The 22367-nt window shown below is 32.6% G+C and overlaps 1 protein-coding gene across 1 annotated transcript in view; it reads right to left on the bottom strand.

Moving 5' to 3' along the window:
- Nucleotides 1-22367, bottom strand: part of LOC129226172 (polyamine-transporting ATPase 13A3-like) — a 124093-nt gene that overhangs the window by 76561 nt on the left and 25165 nt on the right. Inside the window, exons 2-4 of the mRNA XM_054860773.1 lie at nt 8311-8399; nt 6324-6491; nt 5021-5161 (exon numbers count right to left, since the gene is read on the bottom strand). Of these exons, the coding sequence (XP_054716748.1) occupies nt 5021-5161; nt 6324-6491; nt 8311-8399 (398 nt within the window). The remainder of the gene's footprint in view (nt 1-5020; nt 5162-6323; nt 6492-8310; nt 8400-22367) is intronic.

A 22367-nucleotide genomic window follows, 5' to 3' on the forward strand; every position in this document is an offset into this window, starting at 1 on the left:
ACATTAATGGGTTAATTTCTTTAAAGCAAATGCAATGTAACAGATCTCAGTAAAAAACTTGGCTATTTTGAAACTGATATTTTAAATAGGTTACATGCATAAACCATTATTTCCCAACCTTCTAGTAAGAAGCCTTATGATTTCGAAAATTCAATTTTTTTCTTTTTCTATTCCAACTTGAAGAACATTTTGCCAGGCAAATTATCATGACGTAGATGAGTAAATTAAAAAATTATCATAACGTTCAACTGTAACATGGGCAAGCCATTTAACATAGCAAATTGGCGAGAGATTCATCATCCATTATTTGTAAATATACAGGTGAACCAAATGACCTTTTGATTTTCTACTACGAGCAAAGCCCTGTGGGTGCCCCTAGTACAAAATAAAGTACAGTCAAATTTCCCTTAACGGTCACTCCCAGATAGCGGACACTCCCCATTAGCAGACAGTTTCTGAATCCCCAGATCCTTGAGATAGGCGTGTAATACATTTCACTCCTCGTTAGCGGACACTCCCGTTAGCGGACAGTAAATCAACCAAGTTTCGTTTTATTTTTCTGTGTCTCTCAAGGTTTTTTGCTCAGCACTGCTTTTGTGGCAAGCATTTTCTCTTCTCCTTTAGGATGTTCTGGGGCTAACCAGTACCGATAAGAGAATTAACACCCCTTTTGCTCTTAAAACAAGAGCCATTCAAGTCGAACTTTTATGTTGAAGCTTATGAAAGTTTTGTTTTCATTTCATGTACGAAATTCTAGCAGAAAATAGAAGAAAAATAATCTCTCTCATTTTACACAGTATTTTACTTTATCAGTTTGCGTGGGAGAGGAATTCATTTTTAAAAAAAATAATATATTAATTTGAATTTTTGGCATCTTGAATTCAAATTATGTTTTTGGCAATCACGAACGTGTGTGTGTGTAGGATATTGACGCAACATGGAGATGGCTTTCGCTAGAGGAGGAGCCGGTCGACGATGATGCTGCAGAGGGTGCTAGAGGGAAAATAAAATGATAGCACATCAAAACAGTCAAATGAAAGCAATCATGATTGCTCAACAAAAAAAAAAAACTCTTGTGCAAAACCATATCCCCCCCCCCCCACTAGATTTTGGGATAAGAGCATGGGCGTCGTGTCCTTTCTCTCCAGATACTGATGAGGAATCAGTGCAGTATTGCCAGATAAAGTGAAAAGTAGCAGATTGGGCTACATTTTGCTACAATAGATGAGACATTTTAGTTGCATTTACGTCATAAATAATGTCAATAATGTCATGCAAAAGAAAAAGGGTAACTTTAAAAGAAAAAAAAATAGAGATTATTGAGTATGCAGAAAAAGAAAAAAGCTAGCATTAGAAACATTTCTGAGCATTTTGGTGTGGGGAAGACACAAGGCAGATGATTATGAAGAATTGGAACTAGCCAACAAACTAAAAATTCCTTTGGTAAAAAGCCTTTATTATACCTCTAACCATGCAAAAAAAAAAGTTTTAACAAAATTTTTCAAATAAATGATGTAACCCATAAAAAATGCCTTCATATTTTATTTTCCCGAAAGATTCAGTGGATTATTTACTTATTGGGTATGTACACTTATATAAGCGCTACTTAATTTAATTTAGAGCTATGTACTGTATGTGTAGGTTAAGAATACAAAATTAAAATGTCATTGTAAATTCAGACTCCTTGATAGCGGACACTCCCCGTTAACGGACATAAACTTTGGTCCAGACGGTGTCTGCTATTAGGAGGTTTGACTGTGTTACTGGATTTTTTTCATTTTGCTATAAAAATGCATTCTAGGGTACAGCCCTGTCATTTAAGAGTAAGGGGGTAGAAGGTCAATTGTCCCTTCCAGTAAAATTGTTTTTTTTTTACATTTTAGTTTTATTTTTTTACATGGTGCCATTTTTATTGTTTCTCAAAACAGTTTGCATCGACTATGCACCCTTTGTCCCCCTCCTTGGTAAAATTTGAAATTAAGGGTCCTCATGGAAAGCAAGTGTTTTAAAAGCCCACTAAATAATTAAAGAAGCAGATGCACTAAAAATAACATTATGCTTAATGGAACAATAGGCATCCGTTTCCTCCATTAATGTGATCCTTTAAAAAAAAATGCCGAAATTGTGCACCGCCAAGTCATTGAAATTTCACCCTATAGCAGGAACAACATAAGTAAATCTTTAAAATTTTTCTTAATGGTATGTATACAGCGTTTTGGAGAAATTAAGTCACATAAGGAATGCTTATTTGAATAATTGTTTTTAATTGTTTTAGGCAATCAAATGCTATTTAACTATTTAATAAAATTTTTAAAATGCATTGATCAATCATGCAAACCAATTTTTTGAGCAATCACGATTGCTTATTGTTCTCATTTGACCGTTTTTGGTGTCCGTGCCTTTTTCAACTTGGACCAGAAGCCTTTGCAGCACCACCGCCCACCGTCCTCTGCTGGCGGCGCGGCTGCTCCGGTTTTGAGCTATCCACTTCTCCTGGTCAGAGGCGTCCATGTCCTACACACACGCACGTTCACACACACACCTACGTGCATACACACAGGTCTACGCACACACACAACTATGCACAAGTAACCGCCCAGGAGGAGAGGCAGACTTGGGGGGGACAAGAGCATAGCTGCCAACCTCAAGATACAAAAAATAGGAGCACTTAAGGGAAAAAATAGGAGCACTGAGGGTTAAAATAGGAGCATGAAATCGTGGTCTGCGCTAAACCTTCCTTCTGTACCATAAGTTTAAATAAATTCTAAGCACTTTTTAAATGCTTTTCTGAATTTTCATGTTAGATTTTCAACAGAACTACAACCAAGTTTAAAACAAAATTATTTTACATTAAAAAAGCAACATTACATAGATACATATTGAAAAGTTAAAAAAAAACATGATTACTGTTTGATTTAATAAAACTGCAATCTTTTTTTTAAAAATATGCTTGTATACATATCCTACATACATAAGAACATATTGAAGATTAAAAAAACACAATTATTTCTTATACTTGGAAGTAAAGCAACTTCATAGTAATAATAATATAAACTGGAGTGGGGGAGGCAGTTTTTACAACTTCCCTAAAAAAATAATAGATGAATAGGATTTAAAGAGAGATATTCAATACTTTTTTTTTCACATGGAAAATTTAAGTTAAAATAGATTTCTGATTTATTAAAAAAAATAATTAAAAAAAATTAAAAAATAAATAAATGAGAAGTCAGCAGGAACCTTCAATTTAGATGAAATAGTTTCAGTTTATAGCAAAGCCTACAAGGCAATGAGGATCAAATAGTTAAAATTTCCCCTTCAAGAAAATTATTTTTTTTAAAAAACATAACTTTTTGTCTTTTGTTATTTTTAATAGTTTGCATTGAGACAAGCAACTAATTCTGTTTTCAGGAACTTAGGCTATTAATAGTCTTGTCTACTTCATGTTGCAAATGACCAAACACGGCAACAACGCGAAAAATTCAATACAATAGATTTTTGAGTTTGTTGCATTAAAAGTAATTATAAATAATTAGTGAGCCTTAAAAAACTAAAATTTAGACGAAATAGCAAGTTTTTATCACAATAGAGTTTAAACCAATGAGGATAAAATAATGTTCTGAAGAAAAATTTTTGCATTTTTCAAGAAAAAAATTTAGAATTTTCCGAAAAAAAAAAGCCTATTTTGCATTATTTTCAATAGTTTGCATTGCAATAAAAAACTAATTCCGATTTTGAAAACTTGGCCACTTAAGAGTCTTGTGTACTAAAATCTCGCAAATGACCAAATATGGCGACTAAGTCAGAACTTCAGATATAAAATTTTGAATTTCTTGCATGAAAAGCAATTATAAATAATTAATGACCATTAAAAAACTAAAATTTAGACGAAATAGCGAGTTTTTAGCATATTAGAGTCTAAACCAATGAGGATAAAATAATATTCTGAAAAAAAAATTTTTGCATTTTTCAAGAAAAAAATTTAGAATTTTCCGGAAAAAAAAACAGCCCATTTTGCATTATTTTCAATTCATTGCAATAAACATCGAATTGAGATTTTGAAAACTTGGCCACTTAAGAGTCTTGTGTACTAAAATCTCGCAAATGACCAAATATGGCGACTAAGTCAAAAATTAAGATATAAAATTTTGAATTTATTGCATGAAAATAATTTAAAAATAAAACATCCCAATGAAACAACAATTTAATTGCGAATTTTTAGCACATTCGTGTCCAAAGCAATAAGGATAAAATGAAATTTTAAATGGTATAACTGTTTACATATTTCTCAATAAAATTATTTAAAATAACAAAACAAAAAAAAAAAAAAACGTTTTGCAGCACATTTTGCTTTTTTCATTAGTTTGCAGTTAAAAGAAACACCCAATTCTGCTTTGTCTTTGAAAACGAAGGCGCTTAAGCATCGTCTACTAACTTCCATCTTGTGAATGACCAAACATGGCGGCTACGTTTTACACGTTGCTGAAATGCTCGATGAAAAAACGACGATCTCCAATCGACGCTCCCCCTCAGTGTTTATCCTGACACTAAGCTTCCAAAGCATCAAATTATCTTCTCTTTTGTTGAGTTTGTGCACTATTCCTGCCTTCGAGGATAGGGAAATTTCTTCTCTTTCCTCAAAAATCGAAAAGTGTACAAGCAAAGTCAAAAAAACGGAGTTTTTTGGAAAAAATCCGATTTTCGGAGTACGCAATAAAAATCGGAGAAACTCCGGAAAAAACGGAGCACTTGGCAGCTATGCAAGAGCCATTTCTAGAAACAATAACTCCAATGAGTAGGGTCCTGTATGAGTTCGTGATGGCAAAAAACATAATTTGAATTCAAAATTTTAGAATTCAAATTCATTTTTAAAATTTGAAAGTTTTTTTTTTTCCTTATAATTGTAGAATTACTTAGACTAGAATTTAACTTTCTCTTAATCTGATCCACGGTCCTATTTGTGTGGATTAAAGGAAGGTGTGCAGTAATTTGCTAAATAAACATTTCAATGATCGTTACTTACAGGAGAATAGTTGAAATTTGTGGAATTTCCTCGATGATTACTGATGGATGAAAGGGTTCTTGAATAAACAAGCTCTGGTGGTAATGATGCAGTTACAGATTGGACAATGACTTTGCGAACATTTGAACTGCCATGTAGATCCTACAAAACAAAATGATAGGTTTTACACATTCATAAAATAATAGAAAAATTAGTAGAACTTTTTGCCATATGACATCAACAAAAAATTTAAACTAAATATGTGGAACTAATTACGTGTGCCATGACTTAAAATATGTGGAGTTAATAAGAACTACCCAAGAGCAACATGAAAGTGTGAAAATTATAGCTTACTTTTACTAAGAAAACTTACTAACTGAACTACCTTTAAAAAAAAAATTCTCTTTGATTGTATTTTCAAAGGCATGATAAAATAGCAAAAACTTACAGGAAAAAAGATAAACATCATGACGCACAAAAAGAAAAAAAAAAGGTTCAGTGATTTCAATTAAGTGACTAAAAAATCCATCATTTACATGATGGGTTAAAAATCATGATTTTCAACAAAAATGTTAAATGTGAAAATTTTTCTTTTTTTTTTTATAACTACATAAGCTATTTGTAATATGCAAAAAATAAATGACGTAATAAACATACTGTATTAAAAAATAGGCAAATAAAGTAGTATACCTCCCTATGTTTCTTGAAAATATTACTTTATTTTTTCCCTCCAAGTTCTTTCTCAGAAATTATCTCTCCTTCATTTTGTAAATTGTTAAGCAAATATTAGCTTGGCTACACACATGATGGATGTGCAGTCATTAACACAAAAGGTAGTTAAATCCAAAAGCCTATTAAAACTATAGTTACAAAAGCATCTGAATATCACTTATTCTATTTCAGAAACTGTTAGTGGGGGGGAAAATAGACTCTAGAAGAGATAAGATCCGTAATCATTACTCATTTCCTTTATCTTACCAAAGTTGTAGAAAAAATTGCACCTTATTGTGGAAACCTCCACTAAATTTTACAACATTAAAAATAGATTAACTTCGTTTGCTCTACCTAGAAACCCAGAAAAGAGTATGGCATCATTCAGGTACAAGCAGTAGTACAAAATGCTAAATATTCTTAGTTTGAACATTTTTTATTCAACTTTATGTTTTACTTCAACTACTACGTTAGCATCTGGGGTGATAGTGGTCAAAAGTAAAATTTTCTAAAGGTAGTGGTTTTGGTTTGGTCTTTTCTTAACTTTCATTATGTTTGACAGGCAAGACCAGACAGACAGACAGACAGATAGATAGATATAATAAAGACTTACTTTTAGTATTAACACAGTGGCAGTGGAAATACTACAAGGCTGACAGGTCATCCGAACTTTCCATTCTGGCCACCATCTCATAACTAACCAAAGTATGCCAAAACTGAGGCAAAATCCTATCTTGTAAAGACAAATCTTACATTTGCTCTCAATGAATCCATGTGCTTCCTAAAACAGCAACAAAAAAAAACTTTTTTAAGACTTGAAAGTATGTTTGAAAAGTAGTAAGCTTTTTTGAAAAAACTAAATTATGCAGAAAATATATTAAATGCCCATCTGATTTTTCTTCTAGAAATTTTTACACACACACAACATACCATTGAGTAAAATTACAACTTAGTTGCAACCATAATCTGTGGTAATGATGGCATACTGAAGGAAGAAAACGCATTAAGCCTTACAGAAGAGCATAATTGAAATATACATTTGGTTTTTAGTGCAACAATCTAGGCACAATCAACTTTTCAGGACTAAGCACAAGCTTTGCTCTACTTCCTTGCATGATATACATTGCATGTGTTGATAAAACCTTTTGTCACTTAACCTTTTATTAAAAAAAAAATAACTAGACGAAATAAAAATGTTAGGAAAATGTAAAATTTGCAAAACAAATTGCCAATATGTGTTTCACGGTTATAAAGTGGCTCTGATTAGTTGAATATCAATATTGACAATGTTTAAGCCTTTTTCAGGTAATAGGGAAGGGTAATAGGTGCTGAGTTGAGTTACTTTCATAGTAGTTTTGGGAAGGTATTATTCCAACTCAAATCAGTGTCAAGAATTCCTCCCCTTATCACAGACCCTAAAAAGCGGTGAACTTTGTCAAAGGTCATATCTAACCAGAGTCCCACTACACAAGGATCCCATTAAATTGAAAGTTTGAAAATAAATAGCTCATCAATTATGAATGTTTGATTTTTTAAAAATCTACCTGTATAAAAATAGTTGTATGTGAGTGTGTGTATCTTCCGAATACAAATCCACAATTTACGTCAGATCATTGCCAAATTTGGCACAGATTTGGCCACTTTGCCTTGCAACTTTGACAAATTTGGTTTGCCTTTGGATGCTCAGAAATTCATGCTGGGGGTATTTTTTGCTAGAAAATCCATGAAACGGAATGTGTTACAAATGTTTATATCTATTAATAATAATGATTGAAATTTTTTTTAAAATAAGAGGTTTAAATTTAAATTTTGGATCATAAAATTGCTCTTTTCTACAAATTGAAGAAAAAATTTAGGCTATTTTTTTCTTTTACTTAAGCTTGATTGTTGAACATGCATCACTTGACATAACTTTTATTTTCAAGGTAGACCATGCAACGACTGGCAATGCAACTATGTTATTGACAAAAATTTAAGACGTCAAAGAGTAAGACTTCTCAAAATTTCATAAAAGTCTGAGACAGTCAGATAGAGGATTTTTTTTTTTTTTTTTTTTTGTTAATTTGACATAGAATAAGAAAACATTTTCATTATAATCAGCAATACTGAATAACTGAGTAAAGATAAAAGCAAGAAATATGCATTGATGATAAAAAATACAATGATCTGTACACCCATTAGCAAAAAGATTTTTTTTTTTTGGAAAAAACTGATAGAAATGAAAGATGAAACTCTAACCAAAGACTGTGCAATACAAAATTTCCATTTAAATTAATTTCATGCAAGCAAAAAAAAAAAAAATAATAATAATAATAATAATAAATGACAAAGCTGAATAAATAAGTCAATTTTAAAGTCACAAATTTCTTTACTTATACGTTGATGAAACTCATGCCCTAAGTAACTTTTGGGAATTAAACTTTACATCACTTTCACTTTTGATGATCTAGACAAGGGGTTTTTATCTTTTTTTTTTTTTTTTTTTGTAATGATGATTTTTTATAATGAGTACATGCTAAACAATAACAACCATGTTTGCATATATTTGCTAAATAAATATCACTAAGTAAATAATTAGGCAATAATGTACAAATAATTACCACTTGATCTTCCGTGCCTTCTTCAACTGTAACAACATGTTGTTTATCGTCTGTTTTTGTGAGGAGTAAATAAGGCATCTTCAAATTTTCTGTAAAATAAATCAAAATATTTAAACAAGTTAATACACAACTTAAATACAAACAGATCAACTAGATTTTTAGTAACTTTGAATTTTATACATACTAAAAATAAATTATTGCATAAGACAAGTAGAAATTATTGCATAAAAACTTATTCAAACTTTTTTTAAAAAGGCACAAAATTACAACAAAATCTTTCAAAATCTATAATATTAAAAATTGAAAGTAATCAATGATCACATTTAAATCAAGTAATAAATTAAGTCTGTAGTAAAATTTAATCAAAAATTTATTATGTTCCAGAGTACAATATACCTCATCAATGACTTGTCTGCTAGCTATAAACTGCCTGTTTTTTCATTGTTATAATTGACACCCAAAAGAATTTAAAATAAAAACTAAGTTCATAGTAAATCAAGGAGCAACAATCTGGTAGCAGACAATATTTTACAGGTTGGGGGGGAAATCTTCAGCGTACAAAATCAAACTTTCACTTGTTTGTGAAAGAGTAAGAGTTATCTCTTACTCCTTCACTAACTAAACAGACTAGCTCTGTTTGCACCGAATTTAATCACTCAAAAATTAAGTGAAAATAACAAAATTGTTATTCACACATAATATGATGCTGAAATTTTTTTGAATGAGAATAACGAATAATTCAGTCTTGCAAAATAAATGATAAACATTGCAAAGGAAAACCAACAGCGGAAGCTGCTTCTAGGAAATACGCCTCATCATATTTCCGATTAAACACAATTATAAAAGCAACTGGAATGGCAATAAAACGTTTAATTATCTATGAAAGAAATAAAAATACTCAAAGACATCTTTATTCCTCAGTCCTGTACGAAGTTCAAGTGAAGAAGGAATGCCTTTTGAAATGAATAAAAAGAATACCCTTGGCGGCTTGCCAAAGTGAAGATTAAGGGTTAAGACAAAACAACTAGTCTATCAAAGCATGCATCTTCACGCTTTAAAAAATGTCCTTATTTACAAGGCAAACCGGTTCCTTGAAAGCTTTGTAATAACACAAAATTCTGCAGTAAAATTTTCCAAACACCACAATTTTATTGTATAAGAGTTATTATATAAGGAGATTTTGTTTTGTTTAAAAATAGTTAACGCTCTTAATTTTTCGCCTCATTTATCATTCACTAATATCAAAAGAACGGGTTCTCTTTTTTCTTTCAACGGATTACGCGCAATTAGTATTCAACTGATACATATTCGATCTTAGCTACACATCTAGGTCTTTCAGCAGAATTAAGTATTACGGAGAAAGGTAAACCTATGACAGATGAAAATTAAGATACAAAAGATCAGGGACCGACTATGCCTTTTGGGAACACAGGACACGAACTTGATTTGCCTCCTCCCTCTTGCTTATACTTGCATAGAGAAGATGAAATATTTTAATTCTTAGGAAAAATCAATCAGGTTAAATTTGGCGATATCTTTAACTGCACTGAATTATCATATGAATTTATAAGTTCATTTTTTCATCATAAGTAGAAGAAATATAATCTTATAATATATGTATTGTATAGTATAAGACGACATCTTATATTATACATACATTATATATGAGATGGTATCAATTATTTCTTGGTTGCAATGAGATGTCCATATCAAATAAAATGAAATTAATGAAATTGCTTAAACAACTTTTAAATGAAATAATAGTGTAAGTATAGTGTTAAGCCAAGAGTGGCTTCAGAACTTCAGTCCCCCCCCCCCCTCCTCCCCCGGATTTAATGTTTCACCAGTTGCCACTAAGGTTTCTGACAAAGTTTTTCCCAAATTAATCTGAGCCCAATTAATTTTCCTAACTAACTATCAAATTTGCATTATTTCATCATTGTTTACAACCAATAAAAATAGTAATAAAAAATAGCGGTAGTCATATATTAGGAAGTGGAATAACTCCCTGCTAAATGCTTTTAACATTCCCAAGAATGCTTTTCTATTGAGTTACACGTCACGATGTTGAATATTAGAAGTTGCTGTTTTTAACACCAGTAAGTAAGACCCTGGGTTAGGAGTCTTAAGTTTAACTCACCTGGAGGCTAACGGGAGCTCATTATCCTGTACTTTTTTTCAATTTTATGTGAATTTTTACATATTAGACAAAGACTATTTACGCATTATAATATAATCTGAAGACTGTAGGGCTTTCAATTTCCTTTGTTAGAAATTAAGTCATGCACAGGGTCCGATTAAAATGGCACTTTTCATTTTCAATTGGTAGTAACGAACTAGATCATCCCCTTATGTTTCTAGTTTTCTATTCATTTTCTTTTTTTATTCATAAGCCATTTTGTCCACTTTCTACCTCATACGAACATCAAATTAAAAAGGAGAAAAAAATACTTATCAGACCTGAGAAGAATTTCCAATTTTCTCACTGAAGAATTTGGTGAAGCTAACGCTGGCGCTCTAAGGGCCTTATATCTCCTCAAAACTAAATGACCCCTCCCCAAAGTACAACTCTTCACATATAATAATGATATAGAAATAATGAACAGCCACTGCTCTTTTTCTTCATAACCAAATTGTACATCTACATGACTGTCTGTTTTCTAATTTAATCCAGGTCAATTTCAATCTGTGTGTGTGTTTTCTTCCAGCAAAGTTGCTTTTCTTTTCACACGTTTCATTAGATATATTGACTCCGGGCATAATAAAGATAATCTCACACCTATAGTTGGGGAAACCTAACCTAGCAGCATCAAAAGGGAGTCAATATATCTCACACCAGTCCCCAATAGTTGGGATAAACCTAACCTGGCAGCAGCAGCGTCATAATGTTGCAATTAGGATCTGTGTAGCCTATACTGCCAGGTTAGGCTAGCCCCAATTATTAGTGAACTCATCTTCTGGGATGAGGGTTGATCATAAGTGCTTACAAGTAAAAAACTACCGTATCAGTAATGGCAATCTATCGTACACCAAGGGCTCTGGGGAGCCCTCCCCTTCCCTGCGCCACTGATCTCACCAAAACACTCAAGACCAAACAATTCGACGATATCACATCCGCCGGCGCTTCAGTACCCTTTTTTATCCACTTTTTTTATTTTTTACATTGTCCTTAGAGTTTTTGATCACCAAATCTTAAATTGCGGATACTTTTCACTGTATTTCTGGAACTGTCTAGACATCCTCATTTGAATAATAGCCGATGATCAAGTAACCCGCGTGTTTCAACAATGAAACTCGCGCCACGGCAATATAATTTGATAATATGGTTTGGTAATGTTTAACATGCAGGAAAAGGCTTTATTGTGACAAGGCTGAACTCGATTCGGTAACTTAACTGTTTTACTGGTAAGACTCATTTCAGGAGAATGCAGAAACAAAGAAATGGTCAACAATGAAAGCTACCTACTGGTGTTTAGAGTTAATCCACTGGGATTAGGGTTACAATTTCAACTATCAAAATATCACCAAACAGGCAATGGCTTTGTTCAAATGTAGAAGAGTAGAAGCAATTTTCACCCGTCACATACCTTGACGGGCGACTTTCTAGTAAATTTTAGTTTTGTGGCAAGAATGACAATAAAGAATAATGTTCCAACCTTAACTTTCCCTATCCTTATATATTATTTCAGTAGCCTGTTTTTGGTTTCTACGCCAGATTTTCCTCAATTCTTGATCGATTTCTTTGATTTATGCCTTTTTTTAAAGCTTATGGTGCTGGCTACTGACGAAAAATAGACCCACGGTCTAAAAATAGTTTTTTTCAGCCGAAAAAACTTGTTTTAAAGAACAAGAATGAGGTTTTCGGTTAAACTTATAACTTTAATTTGCGCTGTGACCGACAGAGCTGAGTAGCTTGATCGGCAGAGCGTTCTCTTCGTAACCAGAAGATTACGTGTTCGGGCCCGCGTCCGAACAATCTGCAACAAAAAAATTAAGAGAAATATCGCGCATTACATGAACACTGAATTAAATGAATAACAACTATGAGGGAATAGAATAAATGAGCAGGAAATGCTCCTTGCTGATATGAAAACATTCCGTGATTTTGTGCTAAATTACTTCGAAATTGCACGTGTTTTTTTTTTTTTTTTTTTTTGAAGCTTTGGCTCTGGAAAGAAAATTAAAGCATAATGTAAGCGAAAATATAAGTAACAGGTTTAAGATTTCAGACTACAATAGAATTGTTTTTTGTTCAGAAAAAAAAATAATAAATCGTACATTGAAATATATATTCTTCTAATGAGTTTTTGACTCTTTGTACAAATAAATAAAATACTACCTCAATTTGAAGGGTAAAATATATATTTTTTCTTCTTTCTGCTAAAAAACAAATAGCTTATCACATTTTTACTACATTCGAAAGCATAGTTCAATTTATTTTGTATTTTAACCGTGCTGTTAAATGATGAACACGTGCTGCCATCTAAGTTATAACGGTTTTCAGCAGCCTGCGATAACAAATTGTAAAAATTTTCAAAAATAAAAACATTTTTCTTCAATATCTTATCTTATATATTAATCCCCTCTCATTTTAAAACTTATCAGGCTGGCCAATGACGAAAAAAAAACTTACGGTCGAAAATTCAAGTTTTCGAAATCGCCTCTTGCTGTTTCAAAATTTTGATGCTGCCTGTAGTTCTTATGCATTTTTTAAAGCAAAGTTCTAATGCAGTTTTCCATTTTTTACGTCGCTTTCGGCAAAAAAAAAACCCTGTGTGTGTGTTCATATTTCAATAAAGCTTAACAGCACTGGACTTAGTTGTTCGGTTTAATTGATAAGTTTTTTTTGGTAGAGCGTTCGGCTATAAACTATCTGAACTTCGGGCAAGCTTGGGCTGTCCGACATAATATCAAATTTATATTAGTATTACGCATTACATGTGCTCATAACATACACACCTAATAAAATAAATGCAGTGGGAATGCTACTTGGTGTTTCGACTCCTTTATGCAGGCTACAGTTATCATTCGGATAAGTTGATTTTTAATCGAACTGTGTTCTTTGACTACATCCAGATCACTCAGCATAATATAAGCATAAAAAAGTATTAGATTTTCCTAAAGGAAATCCTTTTTGTGCAGAAAAACATTTTCATTGTATGCTGAAATGTAGATGTTTCTAATAGCAGTGTTCGACCTTTTGTACAAATGAAAAAATACTACCCCAAATTAAAACTACGAGTTTCACCCAGTAAACCTTTAATTTTTTTATTCGCGCAAATACGATATAAAGCATTAAAATTATTATCAACTTCATTAGCAAAAAATCATTTTCTACTCATCTGCTTTCTGCTGAAAAAAAAAAAATATTTTATGTACGTTCGAAAAATTACACTTAAAAAACGGAATCAGTTCAACTGGTTTTGGTTTTGAATTTTAAGTGTTCGATTAAAAGAAAAACAAGTGCGGACTTTTAAGCCGTACAGGTTAAAGAAACCTGCTATGGGAAATTGTTGAATATTCAAAAATAAAAACACTTATTTTTTCAACCGTATTTATTACTTCTCTAGAATGTTCATTTCAATCGCTACGTGAGATCTTCGTCATTCTTTAATCAAATTCCATGCTTTTCGAATAATTTTAAATCGTGTCATGCTGGTTAATGATAAAACATAGAAGCATGATCTCATTATTATTATTATTATTATTATTTTTTTTTTTTTTTGGCAAAAAGCTTTTTTGCTTTTTTTTACTACGCATTCCTTCATTGAATAGCTTTCGAAAAGGAAGGCGCAATTGCTAGGTTTGTTGGGGTGTCGGGCTGTTAATCAGAATGCCTCCAATTCGAATCCATGCCAATAAACATCTCTTTAATATTTCTTTTTTTTCCCGTCAGATGCTCACATGGGCAGGACTGTATTTGCCACCACCTGTTTTTTTACATGCACAATTATTGCTTTTTCACGAGTCACTACTCAGCCACACTTTTAATGATATTTATGTTTGAATTGAAAATATGTACGACCAAAAGGTGAGCGATGATCAAATTATCACAACATTGTATTTAACGAGGTTTTGTTACTGATGTCTTTAAATTACATGCCTTTTCTTCTGCGCTTACTTTTTTTTCGGTTCTTCTTCATAATGTTCTTCCTTTGAAATTTTTAAAGAGCGAAATACCTTATGAAACGATTCGAAGCACAGTGCGGAGTTCCGCACGGGTCGTCTAGTAGTAGGTTATTTCCTTAAGGTGGAGAGAGAAAGGAAGTAAAAGATAGCATCAGCACTCGGATTCTGGTAGTGCGGCAGGCACGTTCGATTCAGGATATAAGCCAATTAAATGTGTTTCAGAAAGTGAAAAGACCAGCTGCACAACTGTCACAGAACAAACGTCAGCAAATAACGTGTACAACGTAATTAAATCCTCATACAAATGTAAAGAATAACTAAAGCTACTAGAAAGTTCGGAAACTCGGTCGCATAACAGAAACAATTAAATACGATACAGTTACAATAAAACCAAGGAATTGTTGATTTTGCATCACTGCAAATGGTTGAATATTCAAACGCTGAATAAACACAACATTGATTTTTCGAAAGCGAAAATATTTACTAATAATCGTTTTCTCAGCAATATCACTTTAAAATATTTACACAATACAAAAAAAAAAAAAAGAAAAATACAGAAAAAAATATCAAAGGCGAAAAAAAAAAAAAAAAAAAAAGAAAAAGAAAGAAAATAAGTTAATAAGTTTGGTAACAGAAAATGTTACACTTCAATCACTATGGTACTACTGTTTGTGGTTTTTGTTTCGTGCAGGGTTAAACACTTTTTTAGTTGATAGCAGCAACGTTTACAATCTATGTCACTACTCCACCCATATTGAAAAATAAATAAATAAATAAATAAATAAATAAACTCCTTTCGTTAACACAATGGGTGCCCAACCTTTTTTTTTACTTGCAGGCCACACCTCATATTAAGATGAATAGCGCGGGTCCAGAACGCATAAAATTTAATAGTATCATTTAAATTTTTCTAGGTAGCATGGGGGAAACAGGAAAATAAAAGCCTTGGGGTCGTTTCCAAAATTTTAAAAGTATTTTCTTCTGAAAAAGCATGCTTAAAAACATAGAATCTGACCATTTTTTAAATAATTTCTTTAAGTTTAATATTTTAAAAAAATTACTTAAATCGGTGCTCTTTCATTGTTTAACGCTTCTGCCGATGACATCACAAATGATGAAATGCCATTCAGTGTTGCCATTCACGGTCCAAAATATTTAATTCGCATCTTTACTCACGTGTATTGGCAACGATATGGTTGATAGCAAGCGTAGAGCGCAATTGTAATTCGCTTCTTGATTATCATTACGAGGAAATGCGGTAGAAAGATGCGCCATAGTGCATCATTTGTGACGTCATAAAGACCACGCCTTGTTTGAAGAATCGGACATTTAAAAAAAATAATTAAAAAGTAACTGTAGGGAAAATAAAAGTATTTTCCGAGTCCATGTTTTTTTTTTTTTACTTATTCTATAAATTTCAGTGACAAAAAAGTACTACTTTTGACTGAAGGAAACAATTCCTTTACAAACCAAAAATTGCTGTCATTATAACTACATGCTGATTTTCAATGATACGAACTTTTCTTTTTTTTTTTTTTTGAAACCAATTTATCACTACTTGACGTCAAATTTGTGACAAATCATTCATAACAGAATGACGATGATCATTTCGTCATTCGGTGATTGCCTTGGAAAGCTTCAGAATATGCTTTTCGCTTCGTAACATTGAACACAGCGACTGGCCACATACGGCCGTTGAGCCGTAGGTTGAGCACCACTGGTTTACGGCAGTGATCTTCAAACTGGGCTCCACAGAATTCTAGGGTTCCCTTCTGCAATGTATCTTTGCAACAGTTACGTCAAAAAAAAAAAAAAGCAAGCACATTCCATCCAAGCAGTAGTCTCAGCACGCGATACGAAGCCATTTCTTTATCTCGAAGTTTCCATCGGGTCCCATACCCTAGAGAAGGCTGTGGAACTTCCCATAACTCGAACTACCAATAATTCAATGGCTTTGTCCAGAATTCGAGTTATCGAAAAAACTATGAAAGGGTGGTATGCGACATCTGAAGATTCCTTTTCATGCTTCGTTAAAAATGTTATCAAAAACACTTAATTTGTCTTTAATTGTTTTAAGTTAATACCTATAAACCTTTGTTCTTCTCCAACTAGTATTTTAAAGTTGAATGAAAAAATAATGAGGCTACTTGGCGTGATAAGCACAAAAATGGTTTCTGAAGCTGAGCTGAAAATAAGAAACTGCTGTTTATAGTATTTGATTCAGATTCAACTGTTTCAGAAATTTTTCAAAAATATTTCTCATTCACAAATGACCATAAAACACTACATAGGTAAAATGTGTCATGAAGAACAATCTCGCGATGATTAACTCAGCTTTGATAAAATGTGCAAAAATGAGACTTTTATGCTTACTTAGCACATCAGTGTAGTTGATTAAGTTCGCAGACCATGTTTTAAGACTCTTTGGTATAGGACTAGGGGGTCACACTAAAAGAGTTTTCATGGGCCAACATAAGAAAATATAGTGAGGAATGGTGAGTTCAGGTTGAAAAGAATAGAAATTAGTATGGACAATGTTTTCTTGACGATATCTCTTTGCTACCATCTTTCCTACTTCTGAGAAAGATTGCTCGCAGTGATTACCTTTAAAATTTGACCCAAGGTCAGCGCTGTTAATTCTGGATAGTCAAGCTTGACTGGTAAATACTTGTAAAAATCAGGCACGCCGATCTTCAATGAATTTTCCCTTCAAATATGACTAGGATTGAATCTCAAACGTTCCCATTTGCATATGATGAGGGACAGATTTAGTATTAATTGAAAATCTTGAGAGAAAAAAAAAAAGCTTCTTAAATATTCTCAATCTGCCAAATGTTTCAACTTCACTTCTAAGATTCATAATTTTTGCGTATTTTTAACAAGATGCACTTCCCCTAAACTTAGGTTGTTCATGCTGCATGTCCAAGAAGGCGGGTTCTGTTCTTTTGTCAACAATTCTCTAAAAGAATTAAACTTCCGTTTCAATATTTGACATAAACCACACATAGGCGCCCATATGCAAAATTGTAAGGGGGGGGGGGGGGGCTCAGATATTTTAACCATGGTTTAGCAGGATATTTTCCCCATGGAAACCGATTTCTGGACAGATTAAGAGTCATTAAAATTTGACACTTTTAATAACTTATTCATTAATGACTGGAGAAGAAATGATTTTAGATTTTGGCAAAGAAAAAAGTACTAAAAACAAGGAAGTTCTAATTTCAAAGGGGGGGGGGGGCTCAAGCCCCCCTTGCCCCTCCCCTATATGGGCGCCCTTGAAACCACACAAGTTCGTCATGATCTAATGTTTTTCCTTGCAGCGTTAAATTTAAATCGTATAAGTGTTTTGTTACATCAACCATGAAAGAAAAATTTTCCAGCTCCGTTGGATTAAACAACAAGTTTGTATACCTTGATTTTTTGTCATTAAACACTGACATAGTTTTCCTTTGAAACCACAGAATAGTTTCAGATTCAGAAGCAGGATAACCAACATAACTCGGAATAGTAAGGCAACCCGGAATGTTCGCGTTCTAATTCCTTTAAGAAAAAGGAGAATTGACGCTGATTTAAGATTAGATATAAAATAGATAAGCTTTAACGATACCTGATAACACGCTTGGCAAGTTTGATAAAATACTACCATGATAAAAAAAAAAAAAAAAAAAAAACTATGTATATCATGGATTCTCTATGCCCATCTAAACCCAGCAAAATTATTATCCCGTTCAGCTTTAAAAATAACTTCTACTGTTATATCAAGTGTTCAACATGCCATTGTACATTTAGCTTTAAAATTTCTCACACACACAACGCCTCATCACGCTTTTATTTTCAGCATTTACCCAATTGTCATTCAGTAATTATTCTTAAAATTCACCTGCTACACCATTTTGTTAAGCATAGGAATGCATTAGATGCAAAAATTTACTAACATAAAACTGCTAACGTCACTAACATTTACAATCATTAACTATTATATGAAATAATTGCGCATGATTTAATTTACTGGAGTGAAAATGCAAAAAAGCTCCGAGAGCATCGAGGAATAAAATTATGAAAATGAAAAACAAAGAACACATTCTTAAATGTTTGATATACGTACAACTTAAAACGCTATACGTAAGAGACTTCCGAATTCAGTAGTGAATCTTTTTCGCAATATTCAGAATCTCACCTCAACATTTGACAATAAACATTAAAATATAGTATCCTATCTAAATGGTGAATTATTCAATCTGAAAATTAGTTTCGTTAGGCAACCATTAAAACATGCAAATGAAAATTTGAGATTTGTTGAACTTGACCATTTTTAGGACGTTATTTTTTCCATGTACAATAACTTTGTAAACATAGATGCATGATTTAGAAATGATATAAACTATTTGAAAAAGAGATGTCATAGTAAAAAAAAAAAAATCAATCAACATTTTGACCAAAAAATAGTCAAAGCAGCCCAACACGAGTTTGCTTTAGAATTTTTCTAGCCAAGCGTGATCAAAAACAGCCAAAATAGCTAATATTAGAGAAACCTGTCTCCACACATACTTTTTGTTTCTTTTTTGAAGCATTCAGTGTTCCTTTCTGTCACTGCAGAAAACGGGGACATTTCAATATATGAGGGGGCAACGGGACAGATGTACACTATATGACTAAAAGTATTTGGACACTTTCCAAAATTCACATTTTTACGGATTTCTCGAGAAATAAAAGATTAATTGCTCTATTTTTTTTCACATAAAAGATACACTCCAGCTGTCATTTTCCAATAAAAACTAAGTCTACTATTCATTCGCGGGACCAGCAACAAATTGAGGAAACAAAAAAAAGTTTTTGATCATTTTTCATTGTAAATAGCTGGCAATAAGCTATAAATTTCAGAAAGAAGTTAAACTATGTATAATTTATTTTTAAATTTTCGTTAAAGTATCTCTTATACCCACGGAGATGTAAGCACTTTTTTCAAATATATACAAATTTCTTTTGAAGGTTTTCGGCTTATATCACGCAGAGTTTTCCGTCAAACGTTACTAAAACTTTCAGAATATTTGACAGCATATTAGAGAAACATAATAATAAAATTTGATGTTAAAATATTGAAAATTCAATGAAATATGAACGTTGAAAGCAATTAATTTTTCACTGCGCATGCACGAAAGGTAACAATTTATAACTTTCATAATCGGAAGCCCAAATAGATCGTACGACTCATAAAAAAAAATCCACCTTGATATCTTTAAAATGTAAATAGTTATCAGCGATCTAATGAGCCGAATTTTAATAATTATTGGCTAAACGACGACTCGTGAGGGATCGTTCGCAAATAATCCATTCTTATCATGAATCACTCTGTAACGATAAGAGGCCGGTTGTTGCCGGTTTGCGAAGGACCCCTTACCATTCGTCGCCTATCCAAGAATCATAGAAACTCGGCTCATTAGATCGCTGATAACTTTTTAAAGATATTGAGGTGGAATTTTTTCATGAATTGCAGGATCTATCTGAGCTTTGGTATATGAAACTTATAAATTGCTATCATTCGCGCATGCGCTGTAAAAATTTAATTGATTTAAACGTTCATATTTCATTGAATTTTCAAACTTTTAACTTCAAGTTGAACTTCAAGAACTCAATGAAACTTCAAGTTTCATTGTTATGTTTTTCTGACATGCTGTCAAATATTCTGAAAGTTTAACGTTTGACAAAAAAACTCTGCATGATATGAGCCGAAAAACTTAAAAAACTTGTATTTTTGAAAGAAATACTTATATCTCCGTGGGTATATAGAGATACCTTTACGAAAAAAAAATTTCTAGATAGTTGTTTAACTTATCTCTGAAATTAATAGCTTATTCCCTGCTACTTACAATGAAAAATGATCAAAAAATTTTTTTTGTCTCCTCAATTTGTTGCTGGTCCCCGAATGAACAGTAGACTTAGTTTTTATTGGAAAATGACAGCTGGAGTGTATCTTTTATTTTAAAAAAATTACAGAGCAATTAATCTTTTATTTCTCGAGAAATCCGTAAAAATGTGAATTTTTGAAAAGTGTCTCAATACTTTTGGTCATATAGCGTATGGTCACCTTAGACATAACCCCCTTCCACAGGTACGATTGGCAACAAAAGAGTTTCTAACAGGTTCCATCGATACATAGATGTGTGTTTAAATTCTTGAAACATTTATTGAAAATAGCAGTTACACGTACTAAGAACAACCCCGTTCGACAACGTCCCCCCCCCCCCCCACAAGACTGACTGGCATCAATAACTATTTAATCAGTACCAGTTCTCATCAGGCTACATCTGTGCACCAGTTGTTAGAATCCTGACATTACTTTTAAGATACAGCAATCACTCTCGCCGAAAGCTGAAAACAGTTTTCAGAGTTCTTAAAATAAATCAGAAGTCTATTCTCACCAATACATTCTGAACTTATGATTGCAACAGATTATGCACAACGTTTCACGAGGAAAGGTGGCAGGTAGCATCTTCAAAAAAAAAAAAAAAAACAGCATCAAAAGTAGGCAGAGCTGGAGAAAAAAAATTGCACGAAAGTAACTTCGGACATGGCCTTGGTAACCTCGTCATGTGGACGATGGGAGGGTGGTAAAGAATATTCCATTTTTGAAGGAAACGATGTCTATTTTTAAATGAAGGTCATTATTTTCTTCTATTCTTGATGCCAGATAAATCCAAATTAGCAGATTAGAAAAATTCCGACGCGTCTCGTGAGACTTGTTATGCTGGTCTCAACGATCAAGAAGTGTCTGCTTCTATTCCGGTCGTAATATCAAAATGTATTGAACCATTACATTGGGGGCTATCTATCGACGATACCACGATTTTTTTTTTTTTTTTTTCTAAATTGTTTTTGACCCTTTCCCTGATTTTGTTGCACAGTATCACGCTTCACCACACCTTTTTACCTCTCCTATCTTGTCACATCATAATACATAAACAATAAACACATACTCGCAGTTCAGAAACACAGCACTATTTTTAAAAAAAACATATTTCAAACTTCAATTCAACTGCATAATAGCTTTACATGCGTAAGAAATAAAATGAAGACAAAAAATGAATGAAATAAAATGAATGAAAACAAAATCTGAAGAAAATGAATGTCCCTTAAAAATAATAACCAATAAAACAGTGGTGGCAGATCAAACAATATTTCGTCTGCCACTGTAAACAAAATCTTGATGCTTTCACAAAATGAGTGAAGTAATATTTCTTGTTACCCCCTTCCCCCTCCCCGCCTTCTCCTGGTGTCTAAGCTGTCACTAAGTCATGAACTCTCATGTCCACTTCAAAGCGTAACATCATTTGTAGCGTTGCATTGTTAAAGTGGTGTATCTCCTTGAAAATGATTTTACTATGCCTTATTATACGACCCCCCTTGGAAATTTTTCCTTAGTAAAGAAAAAAAATGTTGAGCTACTGTTTGTCATCAGATATTTATCTTTCGAAAAGTGCTTTGCTTCGGTTTTATAAAACTAAATCGCTAGATATAATTACATGAGATATCATTTGCAAACAAATACGCAATTTAAATATGCGGTAATTGACCAATTTTACAATGAACGACACATTTGTGGACGACTCCTTTCCTTATACAGACGTCTATTAGTTTTTTCAAAAACAGCTGGTATTCAATGGGCTGGATCATTATGCCCCGAATCGTCAGCAGAAGAAAGTGAAAACAATTTTTAGAAAGCGCAAAATCAGAAGTTTAAGCTAAGATTACGATATCCTTCAAAAGAAATTACGGATAACCGATTTCCTCTTCAGACCTCTCAACCGTTCATCCATGAAAGTGTGAAAAACAAAAGAATTATACAGAAAAAGCTTTTTAAAATTAAAAATAGAATTAAAATCAAAATTTTTGACATTTTTAAATTATAAAAATTTGTTAAAAAATACAGA

This window comes from Uloborus diversus, chromosome 7 (assembly GCF_026930045.1).
Source record: "Uloborus diversus isolate 005 chromosome 7, Udiv.v.3.1, whole genome shotgun sequence".
In the NCBI taxonomy this organism is placed as follows: Eukaryota; Metazoa; Arthropoda; class Arachnida; order Araneae; family Uloboridae; genus Uloborus; species Uloborus diversus.